We start from the raw sequence: 18,712 nt of genomic DNA, 5'->3' as shown, positions 1-18,712 counted from the left end.
ATAAAGTAGAAGAATGTGGTTAGACAGCATCACCACCAGATGGATTTGTAACTGGATGACCACCGCACTCAACATGTAGTCTTCAATGGAACTGCATTTACATGGAGGGAAGTATGCAGTGGAGTACCCAAGGCTCTGTTTTGGGCCCAGTACTCTTCACATCTTCATCAATGATCTGGATGAGGGAAATGGGGAACTCATCAAATTTGCAGATGACACCAAACTGCAGGAATAGCCAACACTCAAGAAGATAGGCTTGTTACAGAAGGATCTTGACAAACTTGAACATTGGGCACTATCTAATAAAATGAAATTCAATGGTGAAAAGAGTAAGGTATCAAAGATACCTCTTTGATCCAAAAGTAAGGTTCTACATTTAGGCAAGAAAAACGAAATGCACAGGTACAGGATAGGTGGTACCTTACTCAATAGTAGTAACTATGAGAGAGATCTTGGAGTCCTAGTGGACAACCATTTAAATATGAACCAGCAGTGTGCAGCAGCTGCCAAAAAAGCCAACACAGTTCTAGACTACAAAGAGAGGGATAAAATCAAGATCACATGAAGTGTTAATACCACTTTATAATGCCTTGATAAGGCCACACTTGGAATACTGCATTCAGTTTTGGTCGCCACGATTAGAAAAGTGTGGAGACTCTAGAAAGAGTGCAGAGAAGAACAACAAAGATGATCGGGACTGGAGACTAAAACATGAAAACGATTGCAGGAACTGATTATCTCCTTGATTAGTTTCCACCCATTGCTTCTTGTTCTTGCTTTGGTGCTTTGGAGAATAGCTTGACTCCTTGTTCTTTGTTGCAACCCCTGAGATATTGGAACACTACTATCATGTCACTCCTAGTCCTTTTTTCATTAAACTAGACATACCCGTTCCTGCACCTTTCTTCATATGTTTTAGCCTCCAGTCCTCTAATCATCTTGCTCTTCTCTGCACTCTTTCTAGGTCCAAGTGTGACCCCCCCCCTCTCAGGCTCCCTCACTCACAGCCCATTCACCCGGCAGGATCCCATCTGAATCTCCTTCCCCACAGACTCCGGCAGCTCATTGCCTTCTGCGGAGCTCAAAGGGTTACAACAAGTGAGGCGGAGTCTTAGAGAGGCCAGAGAAACCTCTCCCCCTCCAGAAGAGGGAACAAGAGACACTATCAGCACCTGCTCAGTTGCCTCCTGAAGCAGCTTCCACGCGTGGAGGGAGCCCCCTGGCGATTCTTTGCTTCAGTGCTTCTCAACCTCAGCCATTAGCTGGAGAATTCTGGAGCTGAAGTCCACACACTTCTTAAAGTGTCGAACACTGAACTTCTTGTTAGTTGGTTTGTTTTTTTGTTGAACACGGACAACACAGAACTGAATATGCAGCATCTCTGGCGTTGCACTCAAAATCCAAAATCCATATTGGCAGGATGGGGAGCCTTCCACTTCAAAAAGGGAATTGAGCATGCGCCTTCAATTTTGCTGGGGGCGGGGCGGGTGGGGTTGGAATTTTTCCAAAGAAAATCATTTAAGTGTGGTATCTTATGAATCTTGACGAAGGTATCTTGTCTTTTTATGTACACTGCAGACCACCTGCACCAAACTCCTTGTGTGTCCGATCACACTTGGCCAATAAAGAATGCTATTGTATAAGAATTCTATTCTATTCCTACTCTACTCCAGTGTTTCCCAACCTTGGCCACTTGAAGATGTCCGGACTTCAACTCCCAGAATTCCCCAGCCAGCATTCGCTGGCTGGGAATTCTGGGAGTTGAGTCCGGACATCTTCAAGTGGCCAAGGTTGGGAAACACTGCTCTACTCTATTCTAATCATATTGTAGTTCTACTCTATTCTACTCCATCCCATCCTATTCACTCGCAGTCCATCCCACCTATTTCTTTGTATTCGGGGGGAGGTACATTATTTCCTTTACTCTTGCATTATTTTATTATTGCATTACTTTACCTTGCCTTATTTCCTTCACTCTTGCGTTCCCTCCTCACCCATCCAAAATCCCATGCGAGGCGCCCCGTCGCCGACAGGGAGCGGCGAGCGCCGCTCCGAGGAGCCCCCTGCGCCTGCGCGGGAGGACTTCCCTAGTCGGGGGCTTCCTCCGTTGGCCGTTACAGGAATCCGCTGGGGAAAACGGCGGTGGGGTGGCGCGCGGCTGTCCGCCAAAAAAAGGGCCGAGAGGTGTGGATGGCGGCGGGTTCTTCGCGGGGGAGGGGAGGGCAGAAGGACTCCCCTCGACTCCCCCTCCCTCTCTTTCAATGGGGGCGGGAGAGATCCTCCGCATGGGGAGGCCACCCCCTCCCTTGCTTGAGGGTGGGTTGCTCCTTGGGGGGAGGGACGCTGTAGCTGCAAGGGGGGGACATGGGAACGGGGGGGGGGAGAAGCAAGGAAGTTTGGGGGAGGGCTTTTTCCTCCACTACCCTAAGAGCCCCCCCTTTTCCCTCCCCATCTTGAGCCCCCATTCTTTTTTGACCTCCCCACACCCGGAGCCCCCCTTTTCCTCCCCCATCCTTAGCCCCCTTTTTCCCCCACCTAGAGCCCCCTTTTTCCTCCCCCATCCTTAGAGCCCCCCTTTTTCCTCCCCATCCTTGAAGCCCCCCTTTTCCTCCCCATCCAGTAGAGCCCCCCTTTTCCTCCCCATCTTAGAGCCCTTTTTCCCTCACTGGGAGCCCCCCTTTTTTCCTCCCCATCCTTAGAGCCCCCCTTTTTCCTCCCCCATCCTTAGAGCCACCCTTTTTCCTCCCCATACTGAGAGCTCCCCCACCTTGGGAGCCCCCCTTTTTCCCCCACCTTAGAGCCCCGTTTTCACCTCTGGGAGCCCCCCTTTTCCTCCCCATCCTTAGAGCCCCCCCTTTTTCCTCCCCCATCCTTAGAGCCCCCTTTTTCCTCCCCCATCCTTAGAGCCCCCCTTTTTCCTCCCCATCCTTAGAGCCCCCCCTTTTTCCTCCCCCATCCTTAGAGCCCCCCCCTTTTTCCTCCCCCATCCTTAGAGCCCCCCCTTTTTCCTCCCTCACCCTGGGAGCCCCCCTTTTTCCTCCCCATCCTTAGAGCCCCCCTTTTTCCTCCCCATCCTGAGAGCCTCCCCCACCTTGGGAGCCCCCCTTTTTCCTCCCCCATCCTTAGAGCTCCCCTTTTTCCTCCCTCAGCCTGGGAGCCCCCCTTTTTCCTCCCCCATCCTTAGAGCCCCCTTTTCCTCCCTCACCCTGGAGCCCCCCTTTTTCCTCCCCATCCTTAGAGCCCCCTTTTTCCTCCCTCACCCTGGGAGCCCCCCTTTTTCCTCCCCCCCATCCTTAGAGCCCCCTTTTTCCTCCCTCACCCTGGGAGCCCCCCTTTTTCCTCCCCATCCTTAGAGCCCCCCCTTTTTTCCTCCCCCCTGAGCCTCCCCCACCTTGGAGCCCCTTTTTCCTCCCCATCCTTAGAGCCCCCCCTTTTCCTCCCCTCCTGAGAGCCTCGCCCACCTTAGGAGCCCCCTTTTTCCTCCCCCATCCTTAGAGCTCCCCTTTTTCCTCCCTCAGCCTGGAGCCCCCCTTTTTCCTCCCCCATCCTTAGAGCCCCCTTTTTCCTCCCTCACCCTGGGAGCCCCCCTTTTTCCTCCCCCATCCTTAGAGCCCCCCCTTTTTCCTCCCCCCATCCTTAGAGCCCCCCCTTTTTCCTCCCCACCCTGGGAGCCCCCCTTTTTCCTCCCATCCTTAGAGCCCCCCCTTTTCCTTCCCCATCCTGAGAGCCTCCCCCCCTTAGGAGCCCCCCTTTTTCCTCCGCCATCCTTAGAGCTCCCCTTTTTCCTCCCTCAGCCTGGGAGCCCCCCTTTTTCCTCCCCCTCCTAGAGCCCCCTTTTTCCTCCCTCACCCTGGGAGCCCCCCTTTTTCCTCCCCATCTTAGAGCCCCCCCTTTTTCCTCCCCATCCTGAGAGCCTCCCCCACCTTGGGAGCCCCCCTTTTTCCCTCCCCATCCTTAGAGCCCCCCCCTTTTTCCCCCCATCCTTAGAGCCCCTTTTTTCCTCCCTCAGCCGGGGAACCCTTTTTTCCTCCCCCATCCTTAGAGCCCCCTTTTCCTCCCTCACCCTGGACCCCCCTTTTTCCTCCCCAGCTTAGAGCCCCCGGTTTTTCCTCCCCATCCTGGAGCCTCCCCCACTGGGAGCCCCCCTTTTTCCTCCCCCATCCTTAGAGCCCCCCTTTTCCTCCTCACCATGGGAGCCCCCCTTTTTCCTCCCATCCTTAGCCCCCCTTTTTCCTCCCCCCACTTAAGCCCCCCCTTTTCCTCCCCATCCTTAGAGCCCCTTTTCATCCCCATCCTGAGAGCCTCCCCCACCTTGGGAGCCCCTTTTCCTCCCCCATCCTTAGAGCCCCCCTTTTTCCTCCCCCATCCTTAGAGCCCCCCTTTTTCCTCCATCCTTAGAGCCCCCCCCTTTTTTCTCCCCATCCTTTAGCCCCCTTTTCCTCCCTCACCCTGGGAGCCCCCCTTTGTTCCTCCCCCATCCTTAGAGCCCCCCCCTTTTTCTCCTCACCCCTGGGAGCCCCCCTTTTCCTCCCCATCCTTAGAGCGTTTTTCTCCCCATCCTGAGGCCTCCCCCACCTTGGGAGCCCCCCTTTTTCCTCCCCCATCCTTAGAGCCCCCCTTTTTCCTCCCTCACCATGGGAGCCCCCCGTTTTCCTCCCCCATCCTTAGAGCCCCCCTTTTTCCTCCCCCATCCTTAGAGCCCCCCCTTTTTCCTCCCCATCCTTAGAGCCCCCCCTTTTTCCTCCCCATCCTGAGAGCCCCCCTTTTTCCTCCCCCATCCTTAGAGCCCCCTTTTTCCTCCCCATCCTTAGAGCCCCCCTTTTTCCTCCCCATCCTTAGAGCCCCCCTTTTTCCTCCATCCTTAGAGCCCCCTTTTTCCTCCCCCCCTGGAGCCCCCCTTTTTCCCCCATCCTTAGAGCCCCCTTTTTCCTCCCTCACCCTGGGAGCCCCCTTTTTCCTCCCCATCCTTAGAGCCCCCCCTTTTTCCTCCCCACCTGAGAGCCTCCCCCACCTTGGGAGCCCCCTTTTCCTCCCCATCCTTAGACCCCCCTTTTCCTCCCCATCCTGAGAGCCTCCCCCACCTTGGAGCCCCCCTTTTTCCTCCCCCATCCTTAGAGCTCCCCTTTTTCCTCCCTAGCCTGGGAGCCCCCTTTTCCTCCCCCATCCTTAGAGCCCCCTTTTCCTCCCTCATCCTGGGAGCCCCCTTTTTCCTCCCCATCCTTAGAGCCCCCCCTTTTTCTCCCCATATGAGAGCCTCCCCCACCTTGGGAGCCCCCCTTTTTTCCTCCCCATCCTTAGAGCCCCCCTTTTTCCTCCCCCATCCTAGAGCTCCCCTTTTTTCCTCCCTCAGCCTGGGAGCCCCCCTTTTCCTCCCCATCCTTAGAGCCCCCCTTTTTCCTCCCCATCCTGAGCCTCCCCCACCTTGGGAGCCCCCCTTTTCCTCCCCATCCTTAGAGCCCCCCTTTTTCCTCCCCATCCTGAGAGCCTCCCCCACCTTGGGAGCCCCCCTTTTTCCTCCCCCATCCTTAGAGCCCCCTTTTTTCCTCCCTCACCCTGGGAGCCCCCCTTTTTCCTCCCCCATCCATAGAGCCCCCCTTTTTCCTCCCTCACCCTGGGAGCCCCCCTTTTCCCTCCCCATCCTTAGAGCCCCCCCTTTTTCCTCCCCCATCCTTAAGCTCCCCTTTTTCCTCCCTCAGCCTGGGAGCCCCCCTTTTTCCTCCCCATCCTTAGAGCCCCCCCTTTTTCCTCCCCATCCTGAGAGCCCCCCTTTTTCCTCCATCCTTAGAGCCCCCCTTTTTCCTCCCCATCCTTAGAGCCCCCCCTTTTTCCTCCCCCATCCTTAGAGCCCCCCCTTTTTCCTCCATCCTTAGAGCCCCCTTTTTTCTCCCCATCCTTAGAGCCACCCTTTTTCCTCCCCATCCTTAGAGCCCCCCTTTTTCCTCCATCCTTAGAGCCCCCCTTTTTTCTCCCCCATCCTTAGAGCCCCCCTTTTTCCTCCCCATCCTGAGAGCCTCCCTTTTCCTCCACTCACCCTGGAGCCCCCCTTTTTACTCCCCCATCCTTAGAAGCCTCCCTTTTTCCTCCCTCACCATGAGGAGCCCCCCTTTTTCCTCCCCCAATCCTTAGCCCCCCTTTTTCCGCCCCCTCCTTAGAGCACCCCCGTTTTTCCCTCCCCATCCTGAGAGGCCTCCCCCAACCTTGGGAAGCCCCCCTTTTTCCTCCCCCCATCCTTAGAGCTCCCCTCTTTTCCTCCCCCATCCTTAGAGCCCCCCTTTTTCACTCATCCTGAGAGGCCGCCCCCTTTTACTCCCCACTCCTGGGAACGGGCCCTCCTTTTTCCCTCCCCTCCCCACAGGAAGTTGTACCTTGAGCTGAAACCTTCCAAATGAACCCCCCCTGCACCCTACTTTTAGGCTTGCGGAGAGGGGGAGTGAGGAGGAGGAGGACGGCTGAGGAAGGCTTTGGGGAACCAAAGATCAAGACCGGAAGCTGCCCCTGGTGCAGGTCATCCTCGACGTCTGGCCGCAGTTGAGCCCGGCATTTCTGTTGCTAAGTGAGACATTTGTTGAGTGAATTTTGCTCCGTTGTCCAGCCTTGCTTTGCCATCGTTGTTAAGCGAATCACTGCCATTGTTCAGTTAGTGACAGGGTTGTTCACTGAATCTGATTTTTCCCCCTTAGACTTGGCCTATTGGAGGGTGCAAAATGAAATCACGTGACCCCGGGGGCACCCCAACTGTCATAAAGGTGAGTCACTTCGCAAGCAGATGAATTTGGATCACGTGATTGATCCTGGGGATGCTGCGACGGTCGTACGTGTGAAAACCGGTCCTCCGTCCTTTTTGTCACTGCCGTCGCAACTTTGAATGGTCACTAAACGAACAGTTGTATGTCGAGAACTGTTCTTCCTGTGGTTCTTCTGTTGCTGTTGGCCTCCGAACAGAACCTGGCTGAAGCAATGATCTGCAATAACAACACAAGACCGTTGCAGCATCCCAGCGGTCAAGTAACTCAAAATTCGGACACTTGGCAACTGGTTCATACTTATGACAGTCACAGAGTCCTGGGGCCAGGCGTTCCTCTTTAGCGACCTTCTGCCAAGCGAAGTCAACGGGGAAGCCTTAACTATTGCAGTGATTCACTTAACAACTGTGGCAAGCAACATGGGGCCAGTCTCACTTAACAAATGTCTCAATTAGCAGCATAAATGTTGGGTTCAATTGTGGTCGTAAATAGACACCCAGCTGTACCTGCAATAAACAGAGGTCGTCCTCAGCTTACAACCATTCATTTAGTAACCGGTTATAGCAGCACCGAAAAATGTGATTTGTGAGCATTTTTTTGCAGCATTCCCACGGCCGCATGATCAAAAGTCAGATATCTGGCCACTGGCTTGTACTCATGACAGTTGCAGTGACCCAGGGTTAGGCGACTCCAGGCCAAGTCCAGTAAGGAATCCAAGCTCATTTAACAACCGTGTTACTAACTGAACAACCGAAGCCATTCACTTAAGAACTATTGCAAGAAAAGGTGAAAAAATGTAGCAAAAGAAGCAAATGTCCTGCTTAGCCACGGACATTTGGGGCTCAATTGTGGCCGTAAGTTGGGGACTACCTGTCTAGATAGATGCTGTGAGGATCTGACCTTGTTCTCTGCCTGCCTGTTAGAGACGCACCAAGATTTTGAAGAAGCAAATTTTTTAAAAAAGTTTTTGCACTCTGCAGACCTCCCAAAAATGACCCGTTTTTTGTCAAAAAAAGGGCATGCGTAGCCTTTAGGAGGCTTGTACAGTGCTCTTCGGGGCTGGGGGCCCCAAAATGAGCAAAAAAACAGCCCGTTTTTCACTCATTTTTGCCCTCCCCAGCCTCCAGGAGCACTCTGGAAGCCTCTTAAAGGCTATGCACGGCCATTTTGCAAAGGGGGCGGGGTTTTGGGAGGCCAAAAATGCTGCATTCAGTCTATAAGACGCACCCAGATTTTCATCCTTTTTTTGTGGGAAAAAGGTGCAACTTATACTCCGAAAAATACGGTAAGCCTTGATCGAGATCCTCGATTCTTCCCACAGGTTCCAGTCCTCCAATGCCAGCCCCTTTAGAAAGCCAAGAGACCCCAATCCAAGTCTCTGTATCTTCAGCGGAGTCCAGGGAGAAGATGGAGTCAAGAGGCCCGACAGGAACCAGCCCTTGTCATCCGACGGAGCATCGGGAAGAGTTTGACCAAAGGACCAGACAGAAGTTCCTAGAAGAAGACAACCTCTCTTGGGAGGTTCACCAGCAGAAGTTCAGAGGGTTTTGCTACCAGGAGTCGGAGGGACCCCGAAGAGTTTGCAGCCGCCTCCATCGCCTTTGCCACCAGTGGTTAAAGCCGGAGAGGAACACCAAGGCTCAGATGCTGGAGCTGGTGCTCCTGGAGCAGTTCCTGGCCATCCTTCCCCTGGAGATTGCCAGCTGGGTGAGGGAATGTGGAGTGGAAACCAGCTCCCAGGCGGTGGCCTTGGCCGAAGGCCTTCTGCTGAGCCAGAGAGGCGGCAAAGAAAGGGAGGTGAGGAATCTGATTCTTGATTTCTCCAAGTGGAGCCCTACCAGGATTTTTTTTGAACTTTTAACAGATTAACAGAGTTGCAAGGGACTTTGTAGGTCATCTACTCCAACTTCCCAACCAATCAGGAGACTCCACATCATTTCTGACAGATGGCAGTCCAATCTCTTCTTGAAAGCCTCCAGTGATGAAGCTCCCACAACTTCTGAAGGCAACTTCTGTTCCGTTGGTTGATCTCACTGTCAGAAAATGTCTCCCTATTTCCAGGTTGAATCTCTCCTTGGTCAGTTTCCATTCATTGTTCCTTGTCTGGCCTTCAGGTGCCCTGGAAAATAGCTTGACCCCCTCCTCTATGAGACAGCCCCTCAAATATTGGAACACCTGCTATTGTGTCTCCCCTGGACTTCCCTGCCTTGGTAAGGCCACACTTGGAATACGGCATTCAGTTTTGGTTGCCACAATGTAGAAAAGATGTGGAGACTCTAGAAAGAGTGCAGAGAAGAGCAACAAAGATAATGAGGGGACTGGAGATTAAAGCATAGGAAGAAAGGTTGCAGGAACTGGGTATGTCTAGTTTAATGAAAAGGACTCAGAGAGACATGGTAGCAATGCTCCAATATCTCAGGGGTTGCCACAAAGAAGAGGGAGTCAAGCTATTCTCCAAGGCACCTGAGGGTAGAACAAGAAGCAATGGGTGGAAACTAATCAAGGAGAGAAGCAACTTAGAACTGGGGAGAAATTTCCCGACAGTTAGAACAATTAATCAGTGGAACAGCTTGCCTCCAGAAGTTGTGAATGCCCCAACACTGGAAGTCTTTAAGAAGATGTTGGATAGCCATTTGTCTGAAACGGTATAGGGTTTCCTGCCTAGGCAGGGGGTTGGACTAGAAGACCCCCAAGGTCCCTTCCAACTCTGCTATTGTATCCATAAGAAAGATAAAATTTGCTCTATTTCCATATTGAATAAGGCCGTAGTCAAAAGCAATGATTCCTTGCTTAGGTTCCAGGATTCTGATTCTATCTTTTTTCCCCTTGCTGTGGTTTATTTATAGGAAAGCTCCAAGGTGGAGCCACAAGTTGCCTACAGGACGATGGATTCCTCAGATTCCTCTCAGGGGATGCTTTTCAAGGGAATCTCCCAGGAAAACGACATACTTGAGATCTCAGCAGGTAAGGATGGATTCTGTCTTCGTGGCCAATGATGGCCAGCTTCTCCCATCTTCAGAACCTGAATTCACAGGGTTACCTTGAAGGTGAAAAGGTTTTTACATAGAGTGTCATCCCGCAAATTGTTAACAATAGTCTTCTGAAATTCCCTTCTTCCCATTTATTTGTCTCCTTTGCAGGATATGGCCCATCGCCACGGGACCTTGTTGAAATGCCTTCTTTTTCTGATGAAGCAGAAACACTCTCTCCAGCTCAGGTAGGGAAATGACCCATAATCACAGAGGTTCTCTTTAAGGACTCCAGAACATTGAAGAGTCAAGATAAAATTATAATCCTCTAATCTTCAACCTGGCTATTCATGCGATGTGTGAGCCTCTTGAAATGACAGGCCTAAAAACTATTCTTATTTATTCCTTTATTTATTTATTCTTTATTAAACTTGTTGGCCGCCCCTCTCGCCACAGGGTGACTTTATATCATTTTAATGATTATTAGTTTTTTAAATTTGTAAGTGGCCCAGAGACGCTTGTAGATGTTCTGACCGAGGCTTCCCAAAAAAAGCACGAGGCAGAGTTTTTTTCCTTTAGGGAAGGAAGAAGTCCAAAATCCAAACTAGAGCTTTGAGAAGGTCCATCAGTGGATCATCCACTTTGGGTTTTTCCTTCATATGGTGTCAGAAGAGGTCCCCCTCTTTTCTGGAAAAGGAATCCTCACTGAAGGTGCAGTTGAATCCATAGAAACTGTAATGCTTCATTGTTTTCTTCTTACAATTTGGAATCCTGCCCACATTTGACCATTGGATGTCCTCCAAGTGGTTGAACATCCTCAATGTCCACCAGGTTACTGGATGGACCTCCAGTTTGGTGGAAAGCGGGCTGTCGCGAAATGCACGTGGATGTGGAGAAATGCCTAATGAAGATTAAAGCAGAGATCTTTCAAAACCTTGAGGGTATCTGTTAACATTTTCTCCCCTCACACAGGGTACTGTGTCCTTGCAGGAGGTGGTGGTGTGTTTCTCCAAGGAGGAGTGGGCCCTGCTGGATCCCACCCAAAAGTCTCTCCACTGGGAAGTCATGAAGGAGAATTCTAGACACGTGGCGTCTCTGGGTAATAGACCTCTCTTTGCTCTGAGTTCAGATAGTGGAAATGAGCAGTCTATTTATAACAATAATAACAGAGTTGGAAAGGACTTTGGGAGATCTTCTAGTCAGAGGTGGTATTCAGCAGGTTCTGAGCGGAGAACCAGTAGTAGTTCAGAGAACTGGTAAATACTGCCTCTGGCTGGCCCCACCTCCATTTATTTTCTGCCTCCTGAGTCCCAGCTGATCAGGAGGAAATGAGCATTTTGCAGTAATCTTCCTCTGGAGTGGGGAGGGAATGGAGATTTTACAGTATCTTTTCCAAGAAGTGGGTGGGAATGGAGATTTTGCAGAATCCTTCCCCTGCCACACCCACCAAGCCATGCCCACAGAACCGGTAGTGAAAAATTTTTGAATTCCACCACTGCTTCTAGTCCAAACCCATGCTATACTATAGCAGACAAATGACTCTGCAGTCTCTTCTTGAAAACCTCCAGTGTTGGAGCACCCACAACTTCTGGAGACAAGTCATTCCATTCATTAATTGGTCTCACTGTCAGGAAATTTCTCCTTAGTTCTAGGTTGCTTCTCTCTTTGATTCGTTTCCATCTTTTGCTTCTTGTCCTGTCTTCAGGTGCTTTGGAGAGCAGGTTGACCCCCCCCCCCTCTTCTTTGTGGAAGTCCTTTAGATATGGGAACATTGCTATCATGTCACCACTAGCGGGTTGGACTAGAAGATCTCCAAGGCCCTTTCCAACTCTTGTTATTTTGCTTTTCTGTTCTGTTCCTCATTCTAGATATCTGTAAAATATAGGTAGGTCTTGCTTAATTACCATTTCTAGTGACTCTTCAAAGTGATAACAGGGCTGAAAAAAATGGCTTGTGGATACTTCCCATAAAGATTGCAACGTCTCTACGGTCTTATCACAATTGGGCACTTGCTAACCAATACACATATATGACAGTTGCCTTGTTCCACGGTCATGTGATAGTCATTTGCAATATTCCCACAAAACAGTTGAAGGGAAAGCTGGCAGGAGGTTACAAGTTGCAGTCACGTAATGTTTCACTTAACAAGCACTTTGTCTTGTCAATAAGGATCGCTAAGTGAAGACTGCCTATATTGCTATACTGAATTTTCAGTCATCTTCTCAAGATAATTAAATATGCACTTCCTTCTGTCTCTTCCTGTAAAACATAGTTGCTCATTTTAGTATGACTCCCTTGGAGGATATGCTTCTCCAAAAGAAGGGGGTTGGACTAGAAGATCTTCAAGATCTCTTCCAACTCTGTTATTCTGTTCTAAAAGTGAAAAGAGCTCCAGTTTGCCCAGTTCCAGGTACTTTATTTTTCCGAGTATTAGATGGACCTTCCCACCCCCCTAAAAGAGGGTGAAGATTTGGGTGCGTCTTATACACCAAATGTAGCCCTGCCCACCCCTCAACCCCAACCTTTTGGCCTCTGCCTCCCAGCAATTTACTTCCTTGCAGCAAACAGGGAAATGGGGCTTGCGAAGGCTGCAATAGGCTATAGCAATCCCTGCAACCGAAACAGCTGATGATAGGGAGAAATTGAAACTTTCTGTTTGCTCCATGAGGCAAATTGCTGGGAGGCAGAGGCAGATATTTTTTTCTTGTGCTAATCAGGCTGTTTGCTGCAAGAAGGTAAGTCAACAACTATAAATGCCTATATAATGTTCAAATTATTAGTCTTATTTTTTAAAGACTGCTTTATTATTGTTCTAGACAGCTTAACAAAATGAAGAAGCTTTTTAAAGTAAATGCTTGATCTGAAGAGGCCCAGTGATATTGTTTCTTCTTTTAAATAGCAGAGAATAAGTATACTTCCAGAAAGTACATCAATTTTAACAGCATCTGTACAAGTATAATTGAAATGTAACACTACAAACAGTGTATGTTGTCTGTACTGTTTGCTGTTTGTTGCAAGGAGGCAAATTGCTGGGAGGCAGATATTTTTCCCTTGTTTTCCTCTCCAAAAGCTAGGTGCGTCTTATTCTTCGGAGCATCTTATGCTCCAAAAAATACAGTAGTTAAAATAAAACTTTGCAGAATTGTAAGCAACATTTGTGGCTTATCTGCATTGCCATTTCATTACAGTCTTTGTCTTCTCTATTGTTCCTTTGTTTTAAGCTTCATTTTTTGTTTTTGCAAAGAAAAAAATAGTCACAATAGCCTCAGTGGGGAACACTTCAGCCCAGAGATGACTTCTGAGATAGTTGTGTAATCAAAATGTAATTTAAAAAAATAATTATACAAGAAATGAAAAATCTTGCAAGACCCTGTGATCAATTCCCATCAGAATTAATTCATTAGCTAATCAGCATTAATCTTTGGAGTTCCAGTCTTAAAAGATAGTTCACGCTTTGTTTCTCTCTCCAGAAACAGGTGAGGACAACAGTGAGAATTGTCAGGCGCCGGACACAGAGTCTTCGCAACCAAAGAGGGCTAAAGTGGAAAATGAGATTTTTGAGAACCACTGGAGATTAGGAACATTTGGGGAAAGGAAGAAAAGAACATCTAGGAAGAAGAAATCACCAGCTTCCCACCGTGCTGAAGTCCACAAATTCCTGACTCAAGGGGATCACACCGGAAGCCAAAACGAGAATTCCCTACCCTATGGGGGGATACCCAGGGATCAGTCCGAGAGATGTAATCATTGTGAAACTAAAATTAGAGACAACAAGTGCGAGTGCAGACAGCAGGGAAACTATTCCAGCCAAAGCTTTGCTTTGACATCATGTCAACAAACCCATCCAGGGTCTGCAGAGAAACCTGAGACATTCAAAGAGTGTAGAAAGAGCTTCAGTAGGAGCAGGAGTTCCTGTAAAGAGCTCCACCCAAGAGAGAAACCCTGGAAATATGCCGAGTGTGGAAAGAGTTTCAGGTGGACGAGTGAACTCTCTTCCCATATTGGAATCCATATGGAGGAGAAACCATTTCCATGTGCGACATGCGGAGAGAGTTTTATATTGAACAGTGACCTTACCCAACACAAAAGAGTCCATACCGAGGAGAAACCGTACAAATGTCTGCAGTATGGGAAGAGCTTCAGCACGAGCCAAGAACTGACTTTTCACGCAAGTAGGCACATGGAAGAGAAGCCCTACCAGTGTAAGGAGTGTGGGAAGAGCTTCAGATTGAGCAGATACCTGACTTTGCACAACCGGATCCACACGGGAGAAAAACCGTATGCATGTACAGAGTGCAGCAAGAGTTTTAGCACCCATAGTGCTCTTTGCAGTCATAAAAAGGTCCATTCAGAGGAGAAACCCTATCAGTGCGCGGAATGCGAAAAGAGCTTCCGGTGGAAAAATCAGCTAAGATCTCATCAAAGTATCCACATGTGGGAGAATTTGTATAAATCCACGGAGAGTGGAAAGAGCTTCGGTTTTGGCAGTGACGTTTCTCCCCTTTCAGGCAAAACTCCATATATATGTACCGTGTGTGGACAGTGTTTTATTGACCAGGGTGTCTTTCGTACCCATAAAAAAACACACGTAGAAAAGTCCTATATATGCCCAGAGTGCGGAAAGAGCTTCTGTAAAAATTACACGCTTACTATTCACAAGAGGCTCCACACGGGAGAGAGACCTTATCAGTGCATGGAATGTGGGAAGAGCTTCAATCAGAAGTACAAGCTTACGACTCATAAGAGGATTCATTCAGGGGAAAAACCCTATAAATGTGGTGAATGTGGAAACAGCTTCAGAACTTCTGATAGCCTCGCTGCCCACACGAGGCTCCACACAGGGCAGAAACCTTACAAGTGCAAAGAGTGTGACAAGAGCTATAGCCGATGCAGCAGCCTCTCTGCCCATAAAAGTACCCATAACAAGGAGAAGCCCTACAAATGTCTGGAGTGTGGAAAGCACTTCACTAGTAACGTGAGCCTGGTCTGTCATATGAGATGCCACACTGGCCAGAAGCCCTATAAATACACAATGCCTGAAAGGAGCTTCAGTCAATGCAATAACCTCGCTTCCCATCAAAGGACCAATTCAAGGGAGAAACACGAATCCATGTATGACATGTGGGAAAAGGTTCAGGCAGAGCAGCCACCTTGTTTCCCATTCTGAAGGAATAGTGTAAGACGGAGATCCCCAATTTTTCTGGTGTTGCGGATAAGGGATGAGGAGATTCTGCATGAAGTGTGCAGTTCCATTTGCATGACCAGTGGGCATATGCACCTGCCGCTTGGGCGAATGGACCACATGTGTACGCACGCTCATCAACTACTTGCACAAGTAGGGATATGGACACACGCTCGCCTGCCACATCCATGGCCCAGTTCCAAATGGCTTAAGGCTGTGGGTTGCTGCTCGGGTTGGGGACTCCTGGTGTAAGAGGAAATGAGTTCCACTTTTATTTCATAATTAGCTTTATGTTTTGTATTTCTAAATTGCTCACCTCCCTCAAAGATGAACTTATATGAACTTATATAAGACAACCTATAAACCCAACAAGAATGCTGTCTTCTTCTCTTCCTCCATCTTCCCTAAGTCTTTACACCGCCCAGGTTCAAGTCGGCACTGGGGCTCAGGACCCCGAACAACCTCCTGAAATTTGGGGTAGCTGGTGAAGTATTTTAATGGAGATTGGGGTTAACGTCAGGGTTCCAAATAGCATCCAAAAGTAAATCAGAGTCCAAGGCAAAGTATTGCTCAAAGTTCCAATTTATTAAGAGAGCCATGTTGGCACATCTGGGAAAACCCAAATCTGAAAGCTTCCCGGTTTTCCCCACATAGTTGAAAGTTCAAGATCTTGCCCCCACACCCACAAGTCCATCCCTTGGTCCAATCTCCCACTGCCATGCTGGCAGTTTCACCCATCCAGGTGCAGAGGTGCAGAGACAAAGGATGACCTTGGCTTTCTAGAAATAATTTTGTTATGGCTACAACGCATCTCACTCCTACAATCCCCCCTCCAATTTTCCTACAATAGAAAGTGCATAGTAGAATGGTGTGGCAGGCCAAAGATCCAAAAGAAAAGATGGCTGCAGGCCTGACAAATGCACTTTCCAATAAAAAGATCAGCATGGGAGAAACAATACTCACGATCACAGTTGGGATCAGATTTTCCATTGCTAAACAAGGGGGTGTTAAGTGAAGTCACTTCTGATTTTACAACTGTTTTTTGCCACAGTTAAGCAAATTACTTCAGTTGTTAAGTGGGGTTACAATTGCCACAGAACAGTGAGGTTGCCATTGCAATAGCAATAGCAGTTAGACTTGTATACCGCTTCATAGGGCTTTCAGCCCTCTCTAAGCGGTTTACAGAGTCAGCCTCTTGCCCCCAACAATCAGGGTCCTCATTTTACCCACCTCGGAAGGATGGAAGGCTGAGTCAACCCTGAGCCATTGAGATTTGAACAGCCGAACTGCAGTCAGATGAAGTAGCTTGCAGTGCTGCATTTAACCACTGCACCACTTCGGCTTCATTGCTAAATGATGCAGTCATAAAGTCTGACATTACATGACCAGATAACTTAGCAATAGCGATCCAGGCTCTGCTGGTTGTAACCTCAAGACGTGGGTTGTTAAGCAGGAAGCAGGATGGGTCCAGGTAAAGAATTGGGGAGTGGGCACCATATTGGATGGGAGAGACCAACACAGGTTTTGCACAAGTTGAGGAAGAGTGCTGCAGTACATTGTGAGCTCAGATAAGCTGCGGAAGGTGGGTGCATGGATTGCGGGGGGGGGGGGGGGCAGAGGCTTACCAAGTCTACCCAAGAGAAGCAACCCAGAACTAAGGAGAGATTTTCTGATAGTTAAAACAATTAACCAGTGGAACAATTTGCCTCCAGACGTTATAAATGCTCCAACATTGGAAGATTTTAAGAAGAGATTGGAAAACCGTTTATCTGAAATGATACAAGATTTCCTGCCTGACCTAGAGTACTACATCCAGTTTTGGTCACCCCACTATAAAAAAGATATTGAACTCTAGAAAGAGTGCAGAGAAGAGCAAGCAAGATGATTAAAGCAAATAGAAACTCCTCAAGGAGAGATTCAACCTGAGAATAAGGATAAACTTTCTGGCAGATCAATCAACCAACGGAACAGAAGTTGCCTTCAGAAGTTATGGGAGCTTCATCACTGGGAGCTTTCAAGAAGACACTACTGCCATCTGTCAGAAGGGGTCTAGGGTCTCCTGCGGGATTGAGGGGTGGACTAGATTACCTACGAGATCCCTTCTACTTCCGTTAATCTGACAACCTCAAGGTTGAGAAACCCAGATCTAGATAGAAGGGGGAAGGGTTAGGAAATCAGCCTTTTAGCCATCTGCTCTTAGCGTGGAGCCCCTCCCTTTCTTCTCCCCCCTCCTCACCCCACTTGTAAGCCTAGAATGGGGGGGGGGGCATCCATCTCTGTCTTAATTCAGGGTACAACTTTCAAGGAATGGAGGAAGGGGGGGCTCCCTTCCCAACACCGCTTCCAAATACTTTCTTACTTGCTCCGACCCTATGGAACGATCTCCCCGTGGAGATTCGTACCCTCACCACCCTCCAGACCTTCCGCACAGCCCTCAAAACCTGGCTATCCCGTCAGGCCTGGGACTAAGATTGTACCCGCCCGAATAGCAATAGCAATAGCAGTAGACTTATATACCGCTTCATAGGCCTTTCAGGCCTCTCTAAGCGGTTTACAGAGAGTCAGCATATTGCCCCAACAATCTGGGTCCTCATTTTACCCACCTCGGAAGGATGGAAGGCTGAGTCAACCCTGAGCCGGTGAGATTTGAACCGCTGACCTGCTGATCTAGCAGTAGCCTGCAGTGCTGCATTTAACCACTGCGCCACCTTGGTATGGTATGAATGTTGTGTTTTTAAATTTGTATTGTTCTACATGTCTAAAGTTTGTCTTTCCCCTCCCCTCTTGAGTTGTGAGCCGCCCTGAGTCCCCCCAGGGAAAAGGGCGGCATATAAATTTAATAAAATACCAAAATACCAAAGTGCCCAAGCCAAAAATGACTCCCTTGCAGCTCCAGCACCCTCCCCCAAGAGTCTCCAGACCCCCCAAACAAGAGAGGGGAAGTTTCCCCCCGCAGTCCCTCGCCACCCTATGGAGTTCTCCCCTGGAAACAAGGGGGGGATCCTTTGCAGCAAGGCAGAGGGGGCGCCTAGCTTTCTGAACAGCCCCCCCCAAATGCGCACATCTCACCACCTTGTTCTTTCTTAAGGTTATGGGTCTGTGGGTCTCGCCTTGTCCTCCCGCCTCCTCCCCTCCACTCTCTCACGCCAGTTTTGGTTTAAGAGTCCGAGAGGGGGAGAAGCTCCACTTCCCCAGCCAGCCTGGCACCTCCAGAAATGCTGTAAGAAAAAGAACCATAGGTGCCACCGCTCCCCCACCCCCAAACTGAGCTTGTGTGGGGTGGGGGGTGAGCTTTGATGTGGGAGCGGCGGGGTCTGATTGTTTGAGGAGTGGGTCCTTGCCAAGAGTTAAAACCTTAAACCTGGAGGAGGAGGAAAACATTGAAGGCATGGGGGAGGGGGCTGTCTGTAGATCCTTCTAGAACTTAGCCCCCATATGGGGCAAAGCAGCGGTGAAATTCAGCAGGTTCTGACAAGTTCTGGAGAACTGGTAGAAATTTTGAGTAGTTCGGAGAACCGGCAAATACTACCTCTGGCTGGCCCCAGAGTGGGGTGGGAATAGAGATTTTGCAGTATCCTCACCCCTGGAGTGGGGTGAGATTGGAGATTTTGCAGTATCCTTCCCCTGGAGTGGGGTGCGAATGGAGAGTTTGCAGTATTGTTCCCTTGGAGTGGGGTGGGAATAGAGATTTTGTAATATCCTTCCCTTGGAGTGGGATGAGCTTGGAGATTTTGCAGTATCCTTTCCCTGCCACACCCACCAAACCACACCCACAGAACCAGTAGCAAAAAAAATTGAATTTCACTACTGGGGCAAAG

General features: G+C 49.4%; 1 protein-coding gene across 1 annotated transcript; it reads left to right on the top strand.

The window, feature by feature from the left end:
- The first annotated feature begins 2,108 nt into the window (after nucleotides 1-2,108).
- LOC116503348 (zinc finger protein 737-like) lies at nucleotides 2,109-15,321 on the top strand. The gene is made up of 6 exons (XM_032209713.1): nucleotides 2,109-2,142; nucleotides 8,065-8,540; nucleotides 9,590-9,707; nucleotides 9,884-9,960; nucleotides 10,685-10,811; nucleotides 13,183-15,321. Exons 2-6 carry the CDS (start codon nucleotides 8,079-8,081, stop codon nucleotides 14,877-14,879), a joined length of 2,481 nt encoding a protein of 826 aa, XP_032065604.1. The 5' UTR covers nucleotides 2,109-2,142; nucleotides 8,065-8,078; the 3' UTR covers nucleotides 14,880-15,321.
- Nucleotides 15,322-18,712: the final 3,391 nt, after the last annotated feature.

The sequence above is a fragment of the Thamnophis elegans genome, chromosome 2 (assembly GCF_009769535.1).
Source record: "Thamnophis elegans isolate rThaEle1 chromosome 2, rThaEle1.pri, whole genome shotgun sequence".
Taxonomy (NCBI): domain Eukaryota; kingdom Metazoa; phylum Chordata; class Lepidosauria; order Squamata; family Colubridae; genus Thamnophis; species Thamnophis elegans.
Note: the sequence above shows the minus strand (reverse complement) of the source record. Positions and strands in the feature narration are given on the sequence as shown.

Coding starts and splice junctions, on each gene's coding strand:
- LOC116503348 (XM_032209713.1), top strand. CDS start 8,079: ATGCCAGCCCCTTTAGAAAGCCAAGAGACCCCAATCCAAGTCTCTGTA. Junction 9,708..9,883: donor CATACTTGAGATCTCAGCAG/GTAAGGATGGAT, acceptor TCTCCTTTGCAG/GATATGGCCCATCGCCACGG. Junction 10,812..13,182: donor TAGACACGTGGCGTCTCTGG/GTAATAGACCTC, acceptor TTCTCTCTCCAG/AAACAGGTGAGGACAACAGT.